At 34.6% G+C, this 21066-nt stretch overlaps 1 protein-coding gene across 1 annotated transcript; it reads left to right on the top strand.

The window, feature by feature from the left end:
* The first annotated feature begins 1616 nt into the window (after positions 1-1616).
* On the top strand, positions 1617-21043 carry LOC128992169 (multivesicular body subunit 12B). The gene is made up of 8 exons (XM_054415615.1): positions 1617-2252; positions 5300-5498; positions 6434-6563; positions 11059-11142; positions 12318-12499; positions 12685-12746; positions 13062-13112; positions 19048-21043. Exons 1-8 carry the CDS (start codon positions 2154-2156, stop codon positions 19081-19083), a joined length of 843 nt encoding a protein of 280 aa, XP_054271590.1. The 5' UTR covers positions 1617-2153; the 3' UTR covers positions 19084-21043.
* Positions 21044-21066: the final 23 nt, after the last annotated feature.

The raw sequence follows: 21066 nt of genomic DNA, 5'->3' as shown, positions 1-21066 counted from the left end.
CCGCCTTTGAGTGAGTGTAGTCGTAGTGTACTGGAGGGTTGAGTGGCAGTGGACTGGAGCACTGAGCTATAATAATATAACTGGAGTAACCACTCTGTGTTTTAAAAACGTACCACTGTTTTTGTTTCAGAGCTTCGTGTTGTTAGGTTGGCCAGGTGATCGGTTGGTGGGGTTTGTCAAATTAGAGGAAAAATCAAGATGGCGTCAACCTATTGTCTTGTTGATAGCAAACAAAAATATGTCAACATATAAGTTTAATTATTTATTATACGAGCAACATTAACCCGTTTTAAAAAGATCATAAACCGATGGTTGTTCTTTATAAAATGCCATAGGTAAACCTGCCACAGAAAACCCAAGACTAAACCAATATCTCCAAACCAGGAAACTTGACTAGCCTATTTTCACCACATAGCTTGAAAAGAGGTAAATAAATTAGTAGCCTATTTATTTATTATCAAAAACAATTTATAATGTTTCAAAATAACTTTAAATGCACAGGTTTTAACGTGCAATGTCTTAAATAAGTTTTAGCGAATTTCCCTATAGGGAAGTAGCTATTACCGTAGGTCTCATGGTAAGACTTAGGCCCGGGACCGATTTACTTTTTCATTTTAATGTCCCCAGAGGCCAAAAACACCATTCGTTCAAATTTTTATATATGTATATATATATATATAGATATATATATATAGATTTATATATATATATATATATGTGTCCGTGAACACGATAACTTGAGTAATTTTTATCCGATTTTGATGAAATTTGGTTTGAAGGTGTAAGGCGGGATAAACTTGAATGAGTTCGCGATCCAGCATGATCGGACCATGGGAACAGGGTTTTATGGGGAGTTTTATGTGGTAAAAATTGGTTTTTCTCACTTCTTACCCTCAAAACACAAAATTTCCCAATTTTTCTCTAAACCTTCTTAAAGAGCTTAAAAAAACAAACAATTCAGTATATCAAAGTGTTTTTGTACGGTTATTGGTTACGGAGAAAACGAAAAAAATGGTAAATTTAAAATTCCCATGTTATTCTTATGGAGAATATTGTAAAATGTTGTAGTTTGCTTGTTTATGGATATATTTTGATCAAACTTGGCAAATTTATTTATTTTATAGTAGGCTATCAATATTTTACTAAAAACACACTACTTTATTAGTTTCCTTGTAGCAGCAAACCTAGGTACTTGTTAAACCTAATGTTATTTAAATAGATCAATTGAAAATCAATTCGGCCAAATGGAAATTCGCTTAGACGGCAGGTTTGCTGCGGCGGGGGTATTTTTTATAAAAGTCCTTGAAATAACGGATAGGCCTAACCTCAAAGGAATAGTAAGATTAGGTTAGAATGAATTGGAATTTGACAGCATCCCACCAACCGATCACACGGCCAACCTAACAACACGAAACGCCAAAAACAAACCAGCAAAAACAGTGGCACGTTTTTCTCTAATGTTTAACCAGAGAGTAGTGACTCCAGTTTAGTTATAATCTATATCTCAATGGACTGGAGTCGGACTCTGGACTAGACATTCACTCTGGGCTGCAGTGGAGTGGAAGTGGAAGAAGTCCAAGTCAAGTCCCAAGTCGAAGTCAGTCAGTGTAATGGTAATGATGATAATGATTGTGATGTGATTGTAGGCCTATTCCTTATTCGTTTGTAACTTGAAGAAAGAGTTTGTGCTATGTTGTTTAGATATTTTTCATTATAAATAACTCATATAATCTATTGTCATGTCTTTTATGTTGGTATATTGCTAGTTTGCCTTAAACATCTTAAAAATCTAAACGGACTCTATCGATGACCGCTAAACTCTTGCAGGTTATAGAGTAAAAAATCGACTGCGATTAAGTTAAACATCTTGCGTCAAATCTTGATGAGGTTACGCTGAAATTGGTGATTCATTGTTACTTAAATCTATGATATAAAACTGTTTAGAAACGTAATATTTGTTAAGTTAAATTGTATCTTATAGACTTGGCTGAGCCTTTGTCTAGTAAGATCTAGGCCCTAGGCCTAGGTGCTATTAAGCAAGACCTCTGGAACTGTGTAAAAAGATAGTTCCATATCCTCAGTTTTAGTTTTGGTTTCGTCAAAGCCTTCATAAACTTAATAAGTTATATAGCCTACTTACTTTTACTGATGAAATGATGCACCAAGTGTTGAAAGCTTTTCCTGATGATAAACCGATCACAGCGATTTGTATTGTGGAAGATCCTGCCAAATGCCCCCCAGGATTTAATGTAGTAAGTTTTACAATATTTTACAGAAATTGAGATGATTCTTAACATGTTGGATAACTTAGCCTAGGCCTACCCTTATTTTGTTTAATCCAGGACCTGTTCTGGGAGTTTTAACGGGTAACTTACACTTCCATGTCTGTTGGCACAAACAACCGAATGAGTAATATTGATTATTCGATTGTTTAATTTGATATATCGTTTGGTTAGTTAGGTTAGGTTAACCCTAGCAGTGGCCAACCGTCGTCTGGTTACGGTATGACGTTGATGCTTAGAATGGCCAAAGTCGTCTGGTTACGGTATGGGCCGACATTTTTTTAACGGTAAAAAAAACACTTACAATCAACTCAGATTAGAATAATATATATACCATTCGAAAGATCACATTCTGAACTTTCATTTGATTACATAAACAAACCCTGTAGCAGGTATATAACAATGTCACGACGATTAGAAATCAAATGAAATTTTGGCGCGGTACGACTTTTGCAGCCGACACTTGGGAACTGGCAAAACACGTCTTGTTTGGCATTACCCTGCTCGGGTAATTTTCGTCTTGGGATGTTGCGGGTGATACCACTGGATAGCCATTGATTTTATCTTCATTGTGGTAGTGATATTTATAACTAAATATTGATTGCACAATCGGTACGATTTTATGAAAACAGCTGTTTTCGAAATTTCTAACAAATGGCCAACAGTCGTCTGGTGACAGTATGGAAAATACGAATTATATACAGTGAAAGTTATTATTACTAGTCATATAGTATATCATTTTGAAGAGGAAGAAATTTAGATTCAGAGAGTGGCAGCCCTGCACTCAGGGTTATTTCTGTATGCTCGCATGTAGACAGTGATGTAGACGACGGAAGTGAGTCATTACTGCCACAGTCTGTCAGCTGTCTTGTATTGCCATTGTTTGTTTGTGTTGTTGCCGTAATAGTTTTATCCGCGATTTATTACTAAATATGTTATTAGTTCGTAGTGTTAGTGTAAGTGAAGTGTTGTGTGTGTGTATAACAGTTATCTTCAAGCATAAATATTACTGAATTGTGTGGAATAGTGTTCATAAAAGGTTGTATTTTGTTAGCATCATGTCCTAAAATGACGATTCTGACATTCAGAGATTGTTGTACCTATATAATGATATACCCAAGGTGTTATACATTTTTATAAAGGTAAATGAATACACTACAACATGTTTATAATGGTTCGAGGGTAAACAATTTTGTAAAAAAGTTATAGCCTATACTAAATAGGCCTACTACTGTAGGCTATTTTGTTAGCATCATGTCCAAAAATGACGATTCTGACATTCAGAGGGGTTATAATGATTTACCCAAGGTGTTATACATTTTTATAAAGGTAAATGAATACACTACAACATGTTTATATTGGTTTGGGTGTAAAAAATTTGGTAAAAAATTATATAGGCTACTAAATACTGTACACTCCATTTTCTCGAAATGCGCAAAAAATTCAAAACGTTCTCAAATTGATAGGCCTACATAATCATAGGTGAAAATAACTTTTTACCATCATACTTATGACTTTTTTGGATTCCTTACTTCATTGGCTTTACAAATATGTAGGCTACATATCATCAGCCTACATAATGTTTCACAACACAAGCAAACACTGTAGGCTATAGTTTACACTTATTTGCGGTTTTGCGGTTATTGTATTATTATGTCCCTATTACGTACCTACAAAAAAAATATTTCTAACATGTTATACATTTTTATGTTGGTAATTGAATACACTACAAGATTATTATGTTGGTTTGAAGTAAAAAAATTTGGTACAAAAGTTGTATACTAAGTACTGTGAATTTTGTTTTTCGAGAAATCGCTAAAATATATAAACATTATTTTATATACGTATGTTTATAGGTAAAAAATTATTTTTACCATAAACTTTTTGACTTTTTTTGATTCCTTACTTCATTAGCTTTACAAACATGTATATATCATTATTAGTATACACATGTATTATAGAACTTTTTACAACATAAACTAACACTGTACGGTTCTCAATTTTTTCGGTTCTCCGTTTGTCATTATATTTCGCCCCAAAAACTTATAAAAAAAAAATATTTTCCTAACATGTTATATATTTCTATGTAGGGAATTAGATTTTCTACAAAATGTATATAATGAATTTCCCATAAAGAAATCCGTAGAAAAAAAATACCAAGGCCGCTTTTGAAATTTCAAAAAAAAAATTCAAATTTTTTTATTTTTTTCACTTTATCAATAAAATACACTGTCTAAATCATTATGATATTACTATTTCTAGATTCTCCTGTTCTTTCCAAACAAAATGAATATGAGGTTGGCTAGGTTTACTTGTACGGTTGAATTTTTACGAATTTTCAAAAAAAGGTCTGCAAAATCGCCAAAATGGGTTGGCCATTCCCCACTTCTAACATTGGCCACTGCTAGGGTTAACCTTACCTAACTAACCGAACGATATCGAATAATCGATATATCGATCGATATTTTCATTCGGTTGTTTGTGCCAACAGATATGGAAGTGTACCCGTTTTAACATATAGAACTTTAAGTTAGGCATAAAATGAGGTTAGGCCTACTAACTTGTGGTCCAATCAGTCCTATATTGTGGATCAACGCTAATAGGCTAGCCTATATGACAGATTGACGACAGGTTAACTGAGTATTAAAGCTTACCTCATTTGGCAATTAATGAGTATATAGTTTGTCTACATTAGGATATAGCCTATGATGTACTTAATAAGTAAATAATTACCTAATTTTTAGTTGCCTACTTTCAGTTTTTTTCACGCTGAATCCAAAAATGAAATCAGTTTTTGTTGGAGAGATTCCTAAGTGGCTGTAAAACGAAGGTTAAATTATGAATCTAAGGTTAATTGAGCGGTATCTACTGATGGTAATATGGCGTGCTCTGGACGTGTCCGTCTAAGTGAGGAGAGCAAATAACAGCTGTTTATACTCTACTTAATGCATAATGCTAAACAATAAATAAGGTACCTAACAATCTTCCACTGACTTGTATCCTCGGTTATTGTTCAGGTTTCTCGCACACATGATCAGGACTCTGATGCTGATTTGTGGAAGGAAAGCAACTTCTTCATACGTAAAGTCACACGCTATCTTTGTTTGAGCAAGACTGAGGGAATTGCTGACTATGTTGTCGAGTTTGTTGGTGTTATTAATGAAAAGGAAGCACCTCCCGATGGATGTTGTCTCATCCCTAGGACCATTGATTCTGGTAAGTAGGCTAAATGCCTTACAGTAGAACCTTGATAACAAGACTCTCATGGGGATTACCGAACAAAATAAGTCTGTTAACTTAATAAGACTGTTGTCAAGGTTGACTTCTTATGGAAGTTTGCAATAACATGTGATTAGATGTAAAATAAATTCAAGGGGATTTGAAAAATACACTTGTTATCTATAGAGAAACTTGTTATCGAGGGTCTTCTTATCGAGGTTCCACTTTAAACTAGGCCCTAGGCCTACTGACAAGCAGAAGCTCCTGTAAGATTTCTCAATCAACCTTACCTTACTGTGGGACTAGTCTATTTTTGAGCGATATAGGAATGCGTTTCTTGGCACACTTTGGGCCTCCTTCCAGGTGTAAGTTTACATACTTTAATGTACAAAATGAGAAAATTGTGTGCATAATGCAGTTATATATTAGTGTAATAAGTTATGTGTATCTTAAGTTACAGAAGAGGAGATGAAATGGGCCAGAGGAAGATTTTATATGGCACTACTTAGTTATTTGATTGGGCTGATTTGGGAATTGGTGGCTCAGTTGTCCTGTGGCACAAGGAGGAAATTAGTAGGCCTTCACTGCTTTATCCAAAAGCAGACGGACCTAAGGATCCAACCGTGTAGTCCCACAGGGAGTGCCCTAAGTTATGATCCATTTCCTCTGAAATATTAGTAAAGCATAGAAGTTTTCTTACTTACTAACTGTTTATTGCAATGGCCACTTGTACTGAAACTGTTACTTGGTCCCGCCAACTATAGGCTACAAGATTTCTGAAAAATAAATTTTCTGTAGGGCCTAATTATTATTTTATAGATAGGCCTCCATGTGGTTTCAAAATCAAAGTTTAGATTGACTTTACTTTGCCTTAATCTAATTAGGACAATCATCAAGAGCTGACTTTGTCCTGCATTTTTTTTATTTTGCAGAACAAAGGGCGTGGCGTAAGAGGCAAATGTGTTACAGACTCACTAGACGGAACCTTGCTCTCTCTGCAATCACAGACATCATACTGCTAGGCCGAGCGAAGAAGGCACCGGAAGGGTTTTCTCTTGCGGGGTAAGTGTGTTATAGGCCTACAACCAATTATTAGCTAGGACAGGACACATGCACGCTGATTGCGCAGTTTAATAAGGTCGAAAACTTGTTTCCGAGGCAAAATGAATCCAATGCAATACCACTACCCATTTACATGCTGAAAAACGTGTTTGTTTAGTTAGGCTATTAGATGAATATAACTACTACCTAACTTAATTTACAATAGATATTTAGGTATTACATACCTACTACATTAATAATGAGTGATTGACATACCTACCTCAATTAGGTCTCAGTAGACTTTGGCCTACTTAAAATAATTTTTTATGAAATACCCAATTTTTTAATGAAAGTGAGCCTAGTCAACATAAACTTTGCTGGATCTTTGAAAATAGACTCCAGAAATAAATTAAATGTGAGGAGGGCGAAGCCCTAAAGGAAATTAGCCTACCTTTTTAATAACTATCCGTAGGTGCGTTGGATCATATGCATTAAATAATGACACCACAAACATAAAAATTGGTTAAGTAGGACGTGGCTGAAAAAGGTAGGATGTAGCCTAACAATATAATATAAAAAAATCCGAATATAAAAAAAAAAGTAGCCTAACAGACAAAACCCTTTTTGTATTAAGTAGGCCTATTCAAATATTCCATGAAAAGAAATTATTTGCTCTTTTACTCAGGAGTCTGCAAAAAAAACTTCAATTAAATAGTGATCAATGAGAATATTTTTTTAGTGTTCCATATTTACATTATTTAATCAACGGAAGGTGTATTAACGACAGATTTTTAAGAACATTTTTATTTTTTCATCCTTTCTGTATTTAAATAAACAAGCTGGTGGCCCGTCCTACATACGGGAATCGAGTTGCCAATTAAAACGGAATAATTTAGAAGATCTAGTTTACACGCATAGAGACAAATTCTGGCAGTTTTAATGGGTACGATCACCTTATAAACAATTGTCACGTGACCACCTATTTCTTCCATCCGAATATAATATGAACTCTCTTCTATCCCCTGCCTCTTCAAAATTTAGATCCCAGACTGAGGATGCATTTCATAACTTGGTATTTCCCGTCTATCTTGTGGTACTCCTTGGAATATACTTTTAAAAGTTTATGTAGCCTGTCCATCCAAGCTAGAGGTGTGCGGATATCCGAAAAATCGGGTCGGATTCGGTTCGGTTCGGATATCCGTATCCGAACCGAGCCCAAATTCGATATCCGACACTATCCGTTATATATCCGACTTTTTCGGATAGACATATATTTTGACGTTTTGGACAGAAAACCTCCATAACCACCATTAGTTTCCCAGGACAAAATTACAGCAATACGTTTCCAACGACCTAACAGCAAACGGCAAAGAAGCCGTATGATGCAATACTGATAACTAGTTTAGTCGTTATCGGCTGTTTTGCTTTACGATTAGATTCGTCTGGAACGAACAGACATAAAGCAGAAAAGAACTACCATGGTCAAATGAAAGTCAACTCGTGCTTGTCTCGCTCCTGATACTAGGGGCGCTGCGTAATAGTTTTTTTACAGTACTGTTTCAAAGTAGAAAAATCTAGCCTACTACTGTGATGTTACGTAAACAATAGATTAAATGTTTCCCGAAAAAAAGTCAGAATAGAAACAATAGAAAGGCAACACAATAGAAGGGTGGGAGGGGTTGGGCAATAACCTCGAAAGGAGCGCGGGTAGTGAGTCAAGTAGGACCGGAGGGGGAAGGGGTGGGTAAGACCTTGAAGCTATATATAGACTTGCACTACTTCCCTAAACCGAAAGGACTGGCCGGCGAGTGGTATTCCAATCACAGGACAAGATACGTTGTTTTTTGGGCATTCATTGCCCGGTTTGACTTTGGATTGTCTTACTGTGTAGAAACTTTGAATAATAAAAAATAAAGTTAGAACTAACCACGATTATTTAGCATTTATTGTGTACATATTAAATGATTAAACGATAGGGACCATGGATATATACAAACTTTTGTCGTGATTTTAATTTCAACATCAAAATACAATATTGCACAATCGTGATATTTTAGGTCATTGACCTTTATTATGCATCCGGTATTGCTGTTTCAGAAGAGAAGCACGTTGATAAATTATAAATTGATATTCCCGTAGTTAAAAAGAATTATTTTATAAACCTATAAAACAAAATCATAAAATCTTACATAAAGATAACAAAAAATAACGGAGATTGTAAAAAGGGAATAAAGATAACAACGTCATTATTCTTTCTCTTTGTTCTTCTATTTCTTGGGTTTCCCTTATCACGCATTCAACGTCGTTATCAGCTTTTATGACATAGCGCACAGCAGGGGGTAAAACACTTGAGTGCAGCCGAGCGGCACTAATGAGGGTCGGACCTTCTTGGGGGTGAACAATAGACGGCTTATCAGACCCTCCCCTCCCCTCCCCCGTGGTCTGGAGAAAGCTTGTAAACAAACTATTGCACAAGCGCGCGTGACTTGACATTGGGCTGCTTCAATTATAATTTTGTCAAATGAACTGTGATGTTTCAAAATCAAAAACAATAATTTGGGACCATACTGCTTAACAATAATGGACTGCAATTATTGTTGAACATACAATCCATTTTTAACAAACTAAGATTATACGATTCAAATACAATTATAAAGATTATCTTGGTATTTTACTTGGGGTAATGAAGTTATGTCTAGGCTAGTGTAATTCTCGGTTCATCAAGGTTCTACTGAATTATGTTTGGCAGTGAATATGTGTAGAATGCAATTTATAAATTCAGGGATACACACCTTTTACAGAGTTATAAAGTCTAATTGCCCAACATCAAATCGTGAAGAGCCAATTTAGTGCATTAGTGATTCTAGACTTGGCAAACCCACAAAATGCCACTTAAGCCCAATAATCCGTTCCAAAAACGTAAGGAAATACAATGTGAAAATAAACTTGAGATCGAACTCCTTGGCTTGTGAGAACCAGGAAAGAAGATAAATCATAACCTCAAGTAAACAAGCCCAAACGTTTGACACCAGTCCTGCTGAGCTAAGGTGTTTGTGAAGATTTCGGCTGCTAGTGTACTTAATTCAAGCAACCAACTTTTGAAAATAAATGTTGTGAATTGTGATTTTCAAGAGAGAGAAAACTGTGGACTTGGCTAATTTGAAATTCTATAGTTCAAAATTGTCATTTAAGTTTATTTACACAGCTTTACATTGTTTTGTAGGTTAAAAATACATATGCAGCTTATTATTAACCGCGCCGAACTATCCGAATCCGAAAATACCCGAATCCGAACCTCCCAATATCCGATCCGATCCGAACCGAGCCTCAACTATCCGATCCGAATCCGATCCGAAATGAAATTTCACTATCCGCACACCTCTAATCCAAGCCTTTTACTTCTGTAAAGCACCCCTATATTTGGGGGTTAATACATTTCTCTTAGCTCTGTTTTATTTTATTTTAACCTCCGATATCTTGAACTGGTCTGTATATTTTCTCTGCACTTATTCTCTAACCCAGCATTAAGGGTTTTTGGTTCTTTGGTCAGTGCCCAAGTTTCTGAATCATCAGTACTACGAGGATAGTTATGGTATGGTATGAGTCGACTTTGGTTTCTACTGCGCCCTGTAGCTTATCAAACAGTTTTATAGAGACCTAGACACCGATTGACGCTTTCAAAATTTTAGTATGCCGACATACTCACATTCAAACATACAGAAAAAAAGTAACACGTAAACCACTTACATCTTAAACAATTAAGTGATAAACTACTGAAAAAATATTTCCCAAATATGAGTTGAAATTTCCAAAGCATAAACTAAATGCTTAGACAGATTGCATTCACGACAACACTTGATTAAACGCAAGTGTTTGAGATGTTTAGTTCAAAATAACACATTTCCTGATAACGCAGATCCTTCACGGTAGGGAAAAACTACATTTTAAAGTGAAATAGTATGTAGGCAAACACCAATAAACAATATTTTTGTTAACAAACAACTCGTGACATAAACGTTTCAATGACAGTTATAACTAGCTGTTAGTTAAACCAGCATTGAAAAGGCTTTAAATTGCTAGCGTCGGCTGCAAGACTTTAAAAAAATTAAAACTTAATTTCTAAAAAACTGAAACCCTAAACTAAAATTCTGGCTTTGACATTCCCTAGTTCTCAAAATTATCTTTCTTTCAACACAAAAATCATGAAAATCCGTCAAGTGGTTGATTCAGAATCGAGAAATAAAAAAAATCCTGTCACGTTTTAATAGATTGTAAAACCAATAGTTTTATATACAACATAGAATGTACCTATTACAAAATCTTACTACAAATCAAATAATAATTGAAGCTTATTGTAGTAAAATTGAATAGAAATTAAGTCTACAGTGAACAAAAATGGACAACCTCTGTAGTTTTTAAATGATCTCAATATAATAATGTTTTATTTGACACTTATTAATGATAAAAAAAATTGATGAAAAAATTACCTACTATAATAGCACTTCAATTATTTCAGTGAAATAAATGGAATTGTCATCTGCTTCAAAACGGGTCCTATACATGGAGATCCTCCTAATCCAGCCCCACTGCTCGGCTATAGGTAAGTATAGAATGCACTAAGAAATGTCCCTTTGAGATGAAATTGAGATTCTTTGCTTTGTAACTTTAAAAAAAAATTACGTGTAGGCTATTGAATTGAGAAAAGAGTCGCACGATTAATATTTGCATTATGCAAATGAATTTGATGTGAGGTTAGTTTCGGTTATGTTAGGTCAGCTTTGGTTGGGAAATAGTGGGCCCATGTCAACCACAGCTTATTGTGCATAACTGATAGAAAGGGCACAGGTTAGGTTAGGTTTGTTTCCTCTCGATATACGAGTTAAAGCTAGTATGCTATAAAATGTTATAGCATATCAATGATTTGTACTTGTGTATACAAGGTAAAATCAGAAAGTAAGGAATGTTTCATTCTGACACTGGTACGAACACATACGCACACACTGACACTGGGCGTGCCGATCTGGTACATTTTGATGTGTGCACACTCGGCAACTCTGTCGGCGTCCAGCCGTGACAACGTGAACATCCTTCCGCTGCCCTATTTCCCAATTTCAACTTTTCGATTGAAAATCCCACCAGTTGTGAGGTGTGGTCAGTGATATGGTTTTTGGTGGCAAAAATCTTAAAACCAATAGACACATATCCCCAAGTGTGTGACATTTACGGGAACAGCGTAATGAACAAAATTTCTGTGCAAAAATGGTGCATTCAGTTTAAAAATGGCCGAACTGACGCTCATGAGTCATGACGAAGCGAAGAGCGGACGCCCGAGTATTGTGAAACTGGTTGCTAAAGTTAAAAAGGTTTGCGAAAACCGCTGATTCGCGCTAACGGAGCTTTCGCTTTGTTGTATGATGATTTCAAACAACAAAGTCTGTGAAACTTGAGGGAATTGAAGCGATAACTCTTTTATCGTTAATTGGCAGTTTTCGCGAACCTTTTCAACTTATTATTTAATAACTATCCGTATGTGCGTTGGATCATATGCATTAAATAATGACACCTCAAACATAAAAATTGGTTAAGTGGGACGTAGTTTCCATAAAAAATGTACGAGATCATCATGTGTTCACCAGTCTCTTATGGTAAACCGGCACTTGATTTTGTCTTGCACGGGAACGACCACACTCGTCTGGTAAATGCCTAATTTCAGGACTAGTAACGTTCAGGACTAGCAATACTATTGTGATTGCTAAATTTTTTGTCATATTTCAGTTTAAACCCATTCAAGAATGGTGATGTGATCCCAAGACCAGCCCCAAGGATCCCGACCACATTTAATGATGAGTCACCACCCCATGACTATGAGAACTTGATTCGACCGACCCCAAAGCGACCTGCCCCTCCTCCTCCGCCCACCAACCAATCGAACTACAGCACCATTGCCTCATATCATGGTAAAGCTTTTATCCGAGTTTTGTTTTAAACATATTTTTTGTTTGTTTTAAAGAACTGTATATTTTATTTCTATCTGGGATGAGAAGACTTTTTTGTTTAAATCTTAATTAGAGTACCTACGTTGAAAACACTATGGATTAACTGTTTATCCGTTTCTGAGCTGAATGATTTGTTTTTTTTTCAGGTTTGGAAGGTATCCCTTTTGTATTGAACCCTAGGCTTGTCAACACACAGTCATCAATGAATGTGAGTAAAGAGTTTGAAATTATTAGAACAATATTTACTTGGCGAGCTGGTCGTTCAGTCGGCACCACTATTGTTATCAACTGTGAAACCAAAGTAGCAACGTTGTTGGTTCTTGTGTTCATACACTATTGTGACATTTGAAGGAAAATGGTCTGATTACCTACATTTTTGTAGCTTTGTCAGGTGAATGAACCTATTTCTCCCAACAAAGTACAAAACATTAGTCATGAGAGTAGCTTAAACACCCTTCCCACCCTTTAAACCAATCAACTACTTTAACTCACTTTCCTTGGTCTAATTGTGTATTATTTGCAGCTCGGAATACCAACCATCAAAGTAAGAACCCAGTTTGACCTGGACAGTGATGTAAGTATAATATTGCTTTGCATTATTTTGTAAAGAATTAGACTTATTTCAACTAAATGAGGAGCTATCTGAACTTGGTTACTAAACTTTAGTGTGTCTTAATGGACCGATAACTTATAGATGAAAAGATTATAACTACTCTTTAAGATATGTTTTATTTACCTACACTCTTGTTAAAAATAAGATAGCATACCTAAAACTTAACATTTGTGGGAAATGGTTTATTACTCTACAAATCCGGAAAATAGGTCTTTACCCGACTAGTGGGATTACCATACTAAGTAGGGTAAACACATTTTGGATGAGTGTCGTACAATATTTTTGCCATACTACTCCAAAACTAACCTAACAGTATAAAACTGTACAAATTCGTTATATACTCCCACTGATTAAAGTACTTATCAACCAATTCTCATAACTTTCAGGAAAGTTTAAATAAACCACTCTTTGTCAATTATAATTTATGGTACTTTCCTGTTAAAGGGAACATTCATTATTATCGATGATTTTGTTTCGATATATCGATATTTTGGATCAGTTGCTGAAGGTCTAATTCCCGGAAGGTCTAATTAGACCTTCGACACACATTTTGCAGTTTGTACTTGTTGCTGAGGGTCTAATCTGGTAGTATGTCGAAGGTCTAAGTCCCGGAAGGTCTAAGAGTACAGTCAATGCAAAAAACTCATCCACTGATACTGTTTTAGACCTTGGGCACACGATATAACTTTTTTAAATAAATGTTTATAAAATGAGAGTTGCTGAAGGTCTAATTTTTGGAAGGTCTAAGATTCGAGTCCCGGAAGGTCTAAGATTCGAATCCCGGAAGGTCTAAGATTCGATTCCCGGAAGGTCTAAGATTCGAGTCCCGGAAGGTCTAAGATTCGATTCCCGGAAGGTCTAAGATTCGAGTCCCGGAAGGTCTAAGATGCGGGCGGGCATTGCGTCGCCATAGATGAAGGCTATACAAGCAGGCAATAACGCAACAACTTTTAGAGTTGTAATTATCGAGATGTTTCATTCACTCAAAGATGGTTCACTCCAAAAAGTAATTTTACAAATTATTTGCCTGTCCATTCACTCCACTGTTCATTCAATCCAGCGGGTACAGTTAGCTCTATAAGTAGACTAACAAGTAGAGAATATAATTTTTGAATTTTACTGTACATTTCATACTATATCAACATGTTTTATAATTAACTAGTGTCCCTGTTGCTCGAAATCGAGCAATTGCTAAGTATTACAGGCGTTATTTTAAAACGAATAACAGTCATATTTTTTTATGACTATAAAAGATTTGACTCAAAGATTATGGAATACTCAAGATGTACATAACAGATCGATATAATCAACATTTCTTGTAAATATCTTATCATTTTTCAAAAGCTGATTTTGTTTTTTAGTGTTTATAACACACATTATTTCTATTTCTTCCCCTTGGTGGTGTTCTATGACTTTCCTATGTTTCCATAGTTTGCAAATCGTCTCTTTCAATGATTACTAAGAAATGCAGCACAGTGTTAAAATTCAGTTTTCTTCTTAGTATATCAATTTATCCAGGCTCTCTCGTTTTTTCCCATTGTAATAATTACGCCAACCCAAATTCAAATAGTAACTATTTCATTTCAACCGAGTAAGTAAATGTTTGTGGCAAACTAACTGTTAAATTAGCAAACTTATTGACTGTTTACAATTAACATATGTTCTTCTTCTCACTTTTAATTTCTGACAACAGCTGGAGTTTCATAACAATATTTGTTTCCCATGTTAATCTTATGGAGAAATACGAAACTTTAAAGGGCCCCAGGGCCTCACCCTCTAATTATTTCCCTAAAAAGAAAGTTTACTGCACAACTTCACGTTACGCAAAAATATACACATTCGGAATAACATATCTCAGTAGGAATAAAATAGTTTTAGACCACTCTTTACCATTGAAAATACACTTCACAACTTACATATGGTTTCATAATTGTAGATTATTTAGATGATAAATAATGTATTAATAAATACTTCGTCACGTTAATTAACTTAACATTTTGTAATTTTTACCAGTGTCTAAGCTTTCTGTATTTATCTTCTTATCCTTCCCGTGATTTATCCGGGGAAATGTGATAAGTTAAGCAGTTTTCATCAAATCTTCAGTAATGTTAGGTATACTTTGAAACACTTTGTTAAAAACACAACAAAACAAACTAATGCCTGTTTCTGTATGGATTTAGATTGAGCAACAATAAAAAAGCTGTTTCAAATCATGAAATTAAACCGTAAAAAACACTAGCGCGTATAGTGAATAAATGGATAACTAATTTAGAACGAGGGAAAGTAAATTTAGAGCGAGTGAAAATCAGCTGATTGATTTTCCCTCGCCCTAAATTAGAGCATGGGAAACGGCTACTTTCAATGATTTCAGCTGTTATAAAAAATAGTTACTTTGGTTACGGAGTGATGAAAACAATATTTTCCTACTAAAGGTTTTACTGTTGATTATTGAAGTTGGAACCAGTGAATTGAATTTTGTTGAAACAGTGTATTTTAGCGAATTTCCCTATAGGGAAGTAGCTATTACCGTAGGTCTCATGGTAAGACTTAGGCCCGGGACCGATTTACTTTTTCATTTTAATGTCCCCAGAGGCCAAAAACACCATTCGTTCAAATTTTTATATCTAATATATAAAATTCTCGTGTCACAGTGTTTGTCTGCAAACTCCTCCGGAACGACTTCACCGATCGTTATGAAATTTGGTGTGTAAATTCAGTAGGTATGCGAATCGGACGTAAACTATATTCCGTTTCGAAATTCTTAAAAGGGCTCCGCCCCAGTGGCTCTGGAGTTTCCCATGTTAACCTTATGAGAAATGGAATTAATGAATCTTAACAGCTGTTTCAATTAAACAATTTGGTTCTGTTCTATGATGTTCAATAGCATTAAAGTTACAAGGATTACCAACAGGGTGCAGCACTATTATTTCTTTTACATTTATGACAACAGCTAATTTGCAACCAAAAGGTGAGTGAGCGTAGCGAACGAACTTCAACCTGGAGGCGAGTGAGCGTAGCGAACGAACTTCAACCTGGAGGCGAGTGAGCGTAGCGAACGAGCTAACCTGAAGGCAAGTGAGCGCAGCGAACGAGCTCCAACCTAAAGGTGAGTGAGCGTAGCGAACAAGCTCCAACCCAAAGGTGAGTGAGCGTAGCGAACGAACTTCAACCAGGACGTGATTGAGCGAACGAGATCATCTTGAAAATTAAACGTAACGGTACTTTCTTTCCATCGGTCTGTCTTAGGGGAAACCTATAACTTAGGCGATACGAAGTTCGCCGGGTCAGCTAGTATGTATATATATATGTGTCCGTGAACACGATAACTTGAGTAATTTTTATCCGATTTTGATGAAATTTGGTTTGAAGGTGTAAGGCGGGTTAAACTTGAATGAGTTTGCGATCCAGCATGATCGGACCATGGGAACAGGGTTTTATGGGGGGTTTTATGGGGTAAAAATTGGTTTTTCTCACTTTTTACCCTCAAAACACAAAATTTCCCAATTTTTCTCTAAACCTTCTTAAAGAGCTTAAAAAAACAAACATTTCAGTATATCAAAGTGTTTTTGTACGGTTATTGGTTACGGAGAAAACTAAAAAAATTGTAAATTTAAAATTCCCATGTTATTCTTATGGAGAATATTGTAAAATGTTGTAGTTTGCTTGTTTATGGATATATTTTGATCAAACTTGGCAAATTTATTTATTTTATAGTAAGCTATCAATATTTTACTAAAAACACACTACTTTATTAGTTTCCTTGTAGCAGCAAACCTAGGTACTCGTTAAACCTAATGTTATTTAAATAGATCAATTGAAAATCAATTCGGCCAAATGGAAATTCGCTTGGACGGCAGGTTTGCTGCGGCGGGGGTATTTTTCTTTTAATACACAACTATCTAAAAAACACAATAGGCCTAATGTAAAAAATCTAACAAATGTTGACATTCATTTCAGGGGGGATATGGAGCAAATACAAATTGTTTTGACAAACAACCACATTGTTTGTTGAAATAGCGTTTAATGTATACACAACTAGTAACTATATAAAATTAAAAAATATTTACAGGAAATCCGCATATAAAACAAACTTAACTGAATACAATAAGATAAATCAATTTCCAACTAAATCCGAACTTTGCATGTGAAAATAACTAATTTTACAATATAAAAGTAAAATAATACTTGTACACATATAATATATATATATAAATATATATATATAGCCTATATATACATTTATATATATTTAATATTTGTTGTCAACTTGATAAAGAGCAGCACGGTTTCAAAAAAGAAAAATCCACCATATCAGCTGGTATAGAATTAATTCAATCAATAATAGATTCAGTAGACAAACGGCAAAAAGTGGTTGGTATATTTCTTGACTTGACTAGGACTTTTGACAGTGAAAAACTCTTAATTGCATCGCATAATTTAGGAATTACTGACTAAAAAGAGTCTAAGTGGTTTGATTCATATTTGGGAAATCGGGAGCCATTTGTAGAAATTGAGCACACCATTAAATTCAACAATTAAAAAAATCACTATAACTATATCCGGAAGTTTAACTCTCAAAATTTAAAAATTAAACACGGAGTACCACAGGGGTAAATTTTAGGACCTTTATTGTTTCTTTGTTACGTAAAAGGGCTACCTGACTTACTACCCGTAAACAGCAACGTATGTTTATATGCCGATGACTTTAATATCACTGTGACAGGGAATTCCAAGGAGGGCATTGAAATTGAATCATTTATTAGTACTTGTAATAACGAGCTAGCAAAAAAAAGACGTGAGAGTTATTAAAACTATCACTAAGAATATTACAACTCTAAAAGTTGTTGCGTTATTGCCTGCTTGTATAGCCTTCATCTATGGCGACGCAATGCCCGCCCGCATCTTAGACCTTCCGGGACTCGAATCTTAGACCTTCCGACACTCGAATCTTAGACCTTCCGGGACTCTAATCTTAGACCTTCCGGCACTCGAATCTTAGACCTTCCGGGACTCGAATCTTAGACCTTCAGGGACTCGAATCTTAGACCTTCAGGGAATTAGACCTTCAGCAACTCTCATTTTATAATAATTTATTTACAAAATATACATTGTGTGCCCAAGGTCTAAAACAGTATCAGTGGATGAGTTTTTTGCATTGACTGTACTCTTAGACCTTCCGGGACTTAGACCTTCGACATACTACCAGATTAGACCCTCAGAAACAAGTTCAAACTGCAAAATGTGTGTCGAAGGTCTAATTAGACCTTCAGCAACACTCCCGATATTTTTGTTTTCCGATCCGATCCATTACAAATTGACAACAATAACTAACTGATCTTGTTTAGGCTAAAATAGTCTAATATATGGATTAAAAAATGAAACTGTTCTAAGCTAACCTAACATAACCAACCAAACTTGCTGTACCATTTAAAAATTCCGTTTGGGTTTGATAATAGAAAAGGCAAATTAAATACGGAATTTTTAAATGTTACAGCAAGTTTGGTTAGTTATGTTAGGTTATTTTTTTAGAACAGTTTCATATACTGAACAATATTTATTGTAGTTGTCAGCTGATCAATTTGTTAATATTGATATATCGAAAAAAATCATCGATAATAATGTAATAATGAATGTTCCCTTTAACAGGAAAGTACCTAACTTATTCTGGTGTCCGGTACAAATCTGGGACCTCACCATGTGTGCAAAGTTGTTAAACTGCTTCAGTATTCTAAACAATGAAGAATTGAAGCAATAACAACTGTAAAATTGTTTTCGTTGCTAATGGTAAAGTGACGTGTGAGTGCAAGACGTGAATCATCTAAAGCCTGAACCAAACAGATCCAAACTGCTGTAGAGGGGAATCTTGAGGAAAGTAAATTGAAATTTGTTGTTTCAGTATGATTACGATTTCCGATTGGAGCGCCAGACGTAATACTCATCTGGATTTGCAGCAGACATTTTGATAGGAATATTTCACAATTCTCGCTGCGTGTAAATAAGTATTTATTGTACATATTTTGTAAGAAACCTGCACATTTATGAACAGAATCGCTTGAGGTTTTAACTCAATAGGTAGATTAATAGAGTTTATTTTATTTTATACAATTATTAGTCGTAAACATATTTTTTTATCACCGACACAGTATATATCTTGTTACCAAATGACTGCATAAGTGTTGTAAATGAACTTCCTCCACTCGGTTGCTGTTATTTCTAGAGGGAGTTTACTTTTCATGTTTTATATTTACAAATTTATAAGGAATTTCCTCCAATTATTCTCTGATAGAGTAGTATGTAAAGGTTAAAATTAAATTAATAAAAGTGAATGAATTTTAACTATATAAACTATATAAACACCACAGTAATATTTTCCCCATTTCCATTTACACCTTAAAATATTTAACGGAAATGCTTTTGTTATTAAAATGTACATTTTCAAACTCAGGCATGAAATGAATGTAGATTTTTATGTGCACGTTAAGTTACTTTTGAATACTGCCAATTGTGTCATATTAAGATTGTTTTAAGCATTCTTGATGTTTGAAGTAAAATAATTTTACATCTGTTAAGAACAAAATATTACCAATGTATACGTCACATCACTGCTGTTTGCAGAATTTCAGAGTCTAAAAATTGTGTCATTTGAGATGACATGTTGATAAGCAATGTCCACTCTAGTCTTCTCTACTGTTACTGTTAGTATTACAAATAAAGTCCTCCACTGTTTATAAACTAGCTTAAAGGGTTCATCCTAATTATAGTGTCATAAGCGACTAGCTCAACCATATTAGTCATCATGTGATCATTTACAGCAATTGCTTGATTTTAAAATAGCAAGCTATGAAATATCTTGCTGATATTGCCATTTAGTAATTGTACATTATACTTGATTCTGATATGGTATTGGTTTGGATTTTCAAATCTCAAATTACTTCTAAGGTCTTTAAAGACAAGTTTGTCTATAGAAGTAATTTTCACTAGTGTTGACATTTTGTTTGAGGATTAGAATAATTGAAGTGTCTAATTGTGAAACTCCAATCTTCTTAGTCTTCCCTAGTTGTTGAAATAGTTCATGGGTCTGGTACTCGATTTCGGTTCTAGTTTTATACTTTCATGGTTCTGTCTTCAATGAAATATTATTTGTTCAAGTAGATCTTAAAATGTCACATTAGGTTGTTGTTCCTGTCAATAAATCCGTCAAGTTGTGAAGCCGGTAAGAAAGTGACATATAGTGTTAACAAACCTTTAGAGGCTATGTTTTATTGATCTCCATTTTTAAATGCTCAAAAATAAATTGTTGAAGATCTTCCATAGTTTCAGTGTAGTGTTGGTAAGATAGGGCTGCCTAAAAGATCCTCACATTAGCAAAACATGTTTCATAATCAAAACAAAACTGTATTTATTGATAGACTTTGTAGTGATTAAAAAAAATGACAATTTCAAATTTTATGTTTTTTGTAAATCATAGAAATTCAATGTAACAAACTGGACCAAAAAAGTCAACATTTAAATCAACATAGGATACCTAACTGTGTTTTCCTACAATTCATAAGTAGACTACTATACTGCCATGTTTACTTTTTACTGTAAAACCCGTAAAATTTAACTTCATATAAATTTGTCTCTGAATCTTGCAGTTTTAGTAAATATTTAATTATTTGTGATATTTTTAATAATTCAACTATTGAATATTATTTTGTATAGCATTTTATATACTTATGGTTCTATTTAATTAATTGCTTATATTTTTTATATCATATTTTGCCATTTATATTTAATTTATCTTATTTTGGATTGTGTATGGATTGATATTTTATAGTTTTAGTGATGTCTCGTACATATGAACGAATAAAGGAGAGAGAGATTATAAATAGAACATATTTGCAATCTGATTGTTAAAATTTGTATTATTTCT

Source organism: Macrosteles quadrilineatus, unplaced genomic scaffold (assembly GCF_028750875.1).
Source record: "Macrosteles quadrilineatus isolate MER2022 unplaced genomic scaffold, UCM_ALF_1.0 Scaffold_4__1_contigs__length_99947679, whole genome shotgun sequence".
In the NCBI taxonomy this organism is placed as follows: domain Eukaryota; kingdom Metazoa; phylum Arthropoda; class Insecta; order Hemiptera; family Cicadellidae; genus Macrosteles; species Macrosteles quadrilineatus.
Note: the sequence above shows the minus strand (reverse complement) of the source record. Positions and strands in the feature narration are given on the sequence as shown.